The sequence below is a fragment of the Malus sylvestris genome, chromosome 6, assembly GCF_916048215.2.
Source record: "Malus sylvestris chromosome 6, drMalSylv7.2, whole genome shotgun sequence".
Lineage (NCBI taxonomy): Eukaryota > Viridiplantae > Streptophyta > Magnoliopsida > Rosales > Rosaceae > Malus > Malus sylvestris.
Window position 1 is genome coordinate 5,052,470 of NC_062265.1, and position 7,544 is coordinate 5,060,013.

At 35.5% G+C, this 7,544-nt stretch overlaps 1 protein-coding gene across 7 annotated transcripts; it reads left to right on the forward strand.

Moving 5' to 3' along the window:
- The first annotated feature begins 5,669 nt into the window (after positions 1-5,669).
- LOC126625675 (uncharacterized) lies at positions 5,670-7,148 on the forward strand. 7 transcript variants are annotated; one of them, XR_007624440.1, is made up of 5 exons: positions 5,702-5,796; positions 6,047-6,120; positions 6,215-6,329; positions 6,552-6,644; positions 6,726-6,821. XR_007624440.1 is itself a non-coding variant. In XM_050294708.1 (3 exons), exons 1-3 carry the CDS (start codon positions 5,764-5,766, stop codon positions 6,939-6,941), a joined length of 309 nt encoding a protein of 102 aa, XP_050150665.1. In that variant the 5' UTR covers positions 5,670-5,763; the 3' UTR covers positions 6,942-7,148. The 7 variants fall into 7 exon arrangements, 3 of the variants coding, with proteins under 3 accessions (XP_050150665.1, XP_050150667.1, XP_050150666.1); XR_007624441.1 differs by lacking the exon at positions 6,215-6,329 and having other exon boundaries at positions 6,047-6,166; XM_050294708.1 differs by lacking the exons at positions 6,215-6,329; positions 6,552-6,644 and having other exon boundaries at positions 5,670-5,796; positions 6,061-6,120; positions 6,726-7,148.
- Positions 7,149-7,544: the final 396 nt, after the last annotated feature.

Genomic DNA, 7,544 nt, shown 5'->3' on the forward strand with positions numbered 1-7,544 from the left:
ATTCATATATTGACACACATTATTCACAGCAACTGCAATATCAGGACGTGTAAATGTGAGGTATTGTAAAGCTCCAACCAAGCTACGATATAATGTGGGATCTGATAATAAGGTACCTTCATTGGATAAAACCTGATTATGAGGTTTGTAGGGTGTAGAGCATGGTTTACAGTCATCCATTCCAGCCTTGTGAATCACATCTTTAGTGTACTTGGCTTGATTAATAAACAGGTCCCCATTAGATTTATATGTAATTTGAAGCCCAAGGAAATAAGCCAATCGCCTCATATCCTTAAGATCAAATACTGCATTGAGAGTTGTGATCACAGATTGAATCATTTGTCGTCGACGTAGAGGAGTAAAATGACAACATCAACTCCATCAGTTCGAACAAATAAACTAGAATCTGACAGAGAGGCTTCAAAACCAATTGCTTGCAGATAACTAGTAAATTTATCATTCCAAGCTCGTGGAGCTTGTTTTAAGCCATAAAGAGACTTAACCAATTTGCAAACATGTGTAGGAAATTAAGGATGAACAAAACCTTGAGGTTGCTTCATATAGACTTCTTCCTGCAATTCTCCATGAAGAAATGCATTCTTCACATCGAGTTGTCTAAGTTCCCAATGATGTGTTGCAGCCAATGCTAAAACTAAACGCACTGTAGTATGTTGAACAACTGGACTGAATGTTCTGTATAATCCAACCCCTTTTCTTGGTTAAACCCTTGAGCCACCAGCCGAGCTTTATATCTTGATATAGAACCATCACTGTTTCTTTTAATTTTATACACCCACTTGCTTCCAATCACATTCTTATCACAAGAATTAGGAACAAGAGTCCATGTGCCTTGAGATTGAAGAGCATCAAACTCTTCTTGCATTGCCGATTGCCACTGAGGAATAGAAAAGGCTTGTTTGAAATTTGATGGTTCAGAAGCATCCAAAATATCAGCAATAAATGTGAAACCCCCTGAAAAATGAGCATCATCTGCTGGAGTTAAGGATGCCACTTCTAGAAATATAGCAGTCAAAGCGGAGTAGTCCTTTCTGGTAATTGCACCTGTTTTCAATCTGGTCTGAATACCTTGTGATAGAGACACATTCTCTGTGGTAGGATAAATAGATGAAGTAATAGTAGGTAACTCCACTTGTAACTGTTGTGATTGAAGGACAGGCAACATAGAAGTAGGGCGGGAAAGAGTAGCAGGTGAGGTAGAGTCCTGTGCATTTTCCAAAGAACCTGAAGAACCAGAAGAAATAGAGTTGAGATGCCGTGATGTAGAGCTAAGAGATTGTGAAGATGAAATATTCTGGAAATCTTGATGATCATCATCATTAACACCATGTGCCATTGGAACTGATAGCTGAACAAGAATAGGTGTCACATGACTATTTGAACCAGAAGAAGTTGTAGTTTTACTAGCTATATTAATACCATTCTTGTAAGAAAACACAGTCTCATCATGATAAACATGGCGAGAAATGAGAACTTTCCTAGTTGACAAATTATAACAGATGACACCTTTATAACCTTGTGGATATCCCAAGAAAACACACTGAGTGGATCTGGATTGCAATTTATTAGTATTATATGGTCTGAGGTAAGGATAGATTGCAGAGCCAAAGATCTTTAAATTCACTAGATCAGGTTGCTTGCCAAACAATTTTCCAAATGGGGAGTCCATATGAAGAGTCTTGCAAGGCATCCTATTAATAAAAAAAGCAGCATGTGTTATGGCATAAGACCAAAACTTATGAGGTAACTTAGCAACAGATAACAGTGTAATTGCTGTCTCAATTAGGTGTCTATGCTTCCTCTCAGCTAGACCATTATGTTGGGGTGTGTATGGGCATGAAATATGATGTAAAATACTATGTGTAGCCAAATATTCCTTAAATGCATTGTTGAGAAACTCTCCACCACCATCAGACTGTAACATTCTAACTATAGTCTGAAATTGATTCTCAACATAAGCACAGAATTTGACAAATGAACTGAAAACCTCTGATTTATTTATTATAGGAAAAATCCATACAAACCTAATAGCTTCATCTATAAACAACACATAATAGCGAAACCCCTCAACAGAAACTGGAGAAGGTCCCCATACATCACTATGAATCTTATGAAAAGGTATGTCTACTGTATCAACTCTAGCAGAAAATGGAAGTCTACTCATTTTTCCCTCAAGACGATGTGAGCAAACTTTACTAATGTCATCGGAAGAACAAGCTATAATTGAGTTCCTAAGCATAGTTGCTAAGATTGCATTTGAAGGGTGTCCACATCTCTGATGCCACAAAGAAGATTGCACTGTATGTCCCAAATAAGCAGAAGGAGTTGCACCTTTATTCAACAGTGTTGGAAAAATATGCAAAGGTACTCTGAACAACTCATTATTGCTACTCTTTCTGTGGTGGAGGATTGCCCTTGTTGCCTTGTCCTGCACGAAAAATTGAATGTCAGCACATATGAACCAACTGTGATTGTCTTTACACAGTTTCTTAACAGACAAAAGATTAACAGTTAGTATCGGCATATGTAAAACACTATTAAGAGACAAAATATGAGAAGGAGTTTGCAGAGTGCCATGACCAATATTTTGTACATCCAAACCTTCACCATTACCAACTATTATCTTCTCAGTGCCTTCATATGGTGTAGAGTGAGCAAGAACTGTTAAATCTGGGGTCATGTGATAAGAGGCACCAGAATCAAGAATCCACGATTCTTCATTTGAAGTGGCTGCAGAAGCTTAAGCATTCATAGCTGGAAAACAATTAGAAGAGAATGACACAGGTTGAGAAATGAATGAAGGAGTTTTGATTGACATTCACAAACTGAGGGGATTGGTTATTGTGGATAAAGTGTGACGGAGTAGTGATCATTCCCATATCAACTGCATTAGGGGACATAGGAAAACCTTGATATGCAAAATTGGCAGATAAGGAAGGAGATGGCTGAGCTCCTTGATATGCATAATTGTTCCGATGCCTACAGTTCAAGACAATATGACCCCGTTTTCCACATATTTGACATTCTTGTACAGTTGAACCATTATCATTTCTAAAAAGACATGTAACTGCTACATGACCCTTTCTCGAGTAGATTTGGCACTCAGGAATAGGCTCAAACCGATTGGATGTATTTCCTGACCACTGTTACCAATTATTTCTAGATCTCGACCCATTAAATTTCTGCTTATAGCCTCCATTTCCCATTGGTCTATAATTGTTTCCATTGAATGATCTGCCAATCATATTATTTCCTGAGTAGCCGTTGGACTGAAATTGATTACCATGATAACCTGTAACAAATGATGAACTTCCAGAAAAACTAGAACCAACAGTCAGAGAAAACTGTGCATTAGAAGAACTGCCTAATGGAGCTGAAGATGCAGGGAACTGAGAGTAAGAACTCCCAGTATGATCATTAGAAGCATTAGCATTAACATACATGGCATACATACTCTGAACCAAATATTGCATTCTAGTTTCAATTGTCTTCTCTGCACCAATTAATTGAGCCCGAAACTCTTTAAGTGTAATCGATGATTCTCTAGCTAAAATAACAGTCCGAATCATATCATAATCAGAAGGTAAGCTAGTTAGTGCAGCAATGATGAGATCATTGTCTGGCATTTTCTCTCAAGCAGCCTATAATTGATCTTTAATAGCCTTTAACCTCAACAGATATTTATCAATAGTATCCCCCCTTTCTGCATAGTATGTAATTCTGCTTTGAGATGATTGACACTAGCTTTAAACACAGACATATATCTATCCTGTAAAACAGTCCATGCCTCATGAGAGGTCTTACAGCCTACCACATGTTCTATAGCATCATCACTGAGTGTAGCAATTAACAAGCTTAACAACGCCATATCAATCTCAATCCATTCTTTATAAGCTGCATTTATCTCATTGGTAACCCCTAATTCAAAAGTGATAACAAACTTGGGAGGGCATACATAATCACCAGTTAAATGATCAAAGAAATCATAGCCACGAAGAACCGAGCCAAATTGATAACTCCATTTAATGAAATTATCATCAGTCAGTTTAATAGTGAGCATACCCAACAAATTTTCGATCCGCACTTGATTTGCCATGATATGAAGACAAAAACAGAGAAGCAATCAAAACTATGTCGGTGTGAAAATACCCAGAAAGACCCAGATGCAAGATGAGTCAGTGGATAACTCAAGATGAACAAGAATTGCAAATCTGATTTCCAACTACGAAGACAATCACTATACGATCGCAGAGAAGCAAGAATCACATATATATGTCAACAATGGCAATCGGCCTTGAATCAATTCAATTACTTCAAGAAACTAAATTCTTAACAAATATTGGCATCGGCCTTTCATCAAATCAACATATAACTCTTCAATTAACAAAAAAACTATGGCATCAGCCTTCAATCAACTCAAATCACTTCAAGAAATTGAAAATTCACAACAAATTTTGGCATCGGCCTTTATCAAATCAACATATAACTCTTCAATTAACCAAAAAACTATGGCATCGGCCTTCAATTACACTTTAATTCAAACGAAATTTTAGAAGAACACTAAACTCTTTTAGGGTTTTCAACGCAAAGAACAAATGTCCAGAGACAAAGCCCAGAAGTAATATCACCTTCTTACCAGTCGAAGCAGTGGAAACGATGAACCAGTACCATTGTGCAAGCAAGAACAGCTCTGGATACCATCTTAACAGTAGAGATGAATTTCATAGAAATCAAGAAATACACTGTAGAAGAAAACTTAGAGGAGAGGCCGAAAGAATTACAATATATTTCTCTAACTGTTTTAGGTATTACAACATCTTACAAAAATAAAGGAAAGGAAAAGGTATTTATACTATTCTATCTAGTAAGCCATATGAGCACATGTTTTGCACGTGTAGTGGTAATGACACAGGCTATATACTTATCCAATATCAACCACTATGGCCTTCTCATGGAGAAATTTTTTTATTGTGATCGGAATGTAGGTGGTATACTACATGTTTTTATATAAGTGGTGAAAATTTTATTTTTTAAGTTATTAACTTTTTAACACACATGTTCCACTATTTATATAGTAACATGTAGTGTACCACCCCATATTTCGGTTAGATTGAAAAATCTCTCCTACTAGTGAGGGTGCCATAGTCTTTGCCACGTAACATTTTTCTGACCTTGTAATTTGAAAAAAAGATACCTATTAAAAATGTATCTTAAATTAAAATAATTCTTATTTCATTTCATATATATATATATATATATATATATAAAGAAAGAATGCCAGTTTGGTGAAGCATTCAAAATGTCAAGAATATTCTCGCTTCAGGAAAAAAAACACAAAATCATCCTAATAGAATACGGTTAAAATCGTAATACGCAACTATAATAGGGCTGAAATCGTAATGCACACAATATAATATTCAGATATGTTTTTACAACTGTTAGATGAAAGACATCCCCCATTCAACAAATTGTGACCCTTTAGATGAAAGAAATTCTACAAGCAGTTACTACAATGGAAACTATAACCAACCGCATGTTCAAGAGGCTACAACAGCTTACTCAATCCACACTATTCATAGAAAAAGGAGAAACGAACTCAACCGCGCATAACCGTTTCTCACATCGTCTGTTTTATGCTTCTTCTTCGTCCGCTTTTATCGTCTTAAATTTCCTATTCATTTTGCTCAGTTTTTGTTCAATTTCGATAAGGTATTATAGCTCGGAGCCGATTTGCATATTTTAAAAATGGTGGACGCTGGGCTAAAAACTCTTGGACAGGTAATTTAATTTCAACGCCAAGATCATTCGTTTCTTTTGGATAATTTTGATCTTCTACTAATTTCGACTGAATTCTAAAAAAAAAATTTAATTTGCTTAGTTTAATTTGTAGTTGTTCATTTCTAATGAAGAGCTGTGAATGTTATGAATTACTACAGGTTTAAACTAACGATCTGTTCAACAATATGAAATTGCTTTGTGTTTTAAGATCTTCATTCGAATAAAGTTTCGTTATTTCGTATGGTAACAGACATCCGTTTGCAGTTCGGAGCCGATGTGCGTATTTTGAAGATAGTGTATGCTGGGCCAAAAAGGCTTGGACAAGTAATTCAATTTCAATGGCAAGACCGTTCATTTGTTTTTTTTTTGCGTAAGTTTGGTCTTCTGCTAATTTCGACCAAAAAAATTTAATTTGTAGCTTCTCTGCATGAAGCGTCCTCCCTCCTCCTACTACCCCACATCACTATCTTCTAAAAGAATTTGTTTGTGAATTGAGAGATTGAATTGCTGCTTGGAAATTCGGAAAATTTATGGTCTGTGTATGGTATTTTAGGCTTAGGATACAGAAAGATTGTGTCTTTGATGTATAATTAATATTGAATTTGATGAACTTGATTAGATTTTGCATTGTTTTAGGCCACTGCATATTAAGTCTGTGATAAAAATTAGGGATTGTTTGTGTGATTTTTTTTTTGTATTCATAATTGTTCAGCATAATCAAAATTACAGTTTTTTTTTGGTGTGCTAATTTTCAGGTACTCTGTATTAGTAATTGCTTATTTCAAGAGGGAATGCAGGGATATGATAGAGATGTAACCAAATTTCCAATCTTCAACCATTGACTTTTTGTATGTAAATTTTTTATCACGATACTTTATTATTTTTTGGAGAAATTAGTTTAACAATTGATATATGTTGTTTTGGCATAGGAATATGGTCGGTCAAGCGATGAATATGAGGATTATGAGGACAATGAGGATGGCGAAGAATATGAAGAGGAAGAGGAAAATTCGGAAGAGTTTCACCCCCACTACATTTGCACCTTACAATTTCCAGTTGGATTGAAATCCTCCATCTTCTTCCATATGCTCACCAGTCTCCTCAAACGGAATATTCAAAAGGATAAACATGGGATGAAACTATAAAGCAATGGCAGTTTTGTGAGAAAGAACACAAACTGTAGAGCATAACGGGTTCTTTTGTTTCTTTGCAGATGAATGGAGAACTTTAAGGCATTTCTCATGTGGATTTTTCTTATAGAAAAGGTATGGTATTTTGTATGATCTTACCTACTTTTTATTCGAGTGTCGTGTGATTGTTTTCTAATAAACTTAGGCTATCCATATTTTTTTTCCTTATCTCTTTCCTATGTTACTTACTGTAGGGATGCATCTGAGTAGTTTTACATGAGATCTAAATGGGAAAAATAAAAATAAAAAATCCTTCTGACGATAACAAAATGAATACTTATGGCAAGAGGATCAAAGTACTCCCACACTTCTGATTCTAATGGAATGCAATATGATTACCCAAAAACCTTACACAGTTAAAATAATTGAACTAATTATACAAGAGAAGTTAAACTGTAAATCATATTCAATCATAAGGACAAATAACCCTGCAGAAAATTGTTCATGCCCATAATGTGGTCATCCGAATTTTGTATTGACTGGTCCATTGATTTTTCTGAAGGAAATCATAATATAGGCATGTTGCGATATGATTGACATAGTTTAATTAGATTGAAA

Excerpts from the sequence above, each read along its gene's own strand:
- LOC126625675 (XM_050294708.1), top strand. The coding sequence starts at position 5,764 with ATGGTGGACGCTGGGCTAAAAACTCTTGGACAG. Across the intron at positions 5,797-6,060 it reads GGCTAAAAACTCTTGGACAG|TTCGGAGCCGATGTGCGTAT; the intron begins GTAATTTAATTT and ends ATCCGTTTGCAG. Across the intron at positions 6,121-6,725 it reads GGCCAAAAAGGCTTGGACAA|GAATATGGTCGGTCAAGCGA; the intron begins GTAATTCAATTT and ends GTTTTGGCATAG.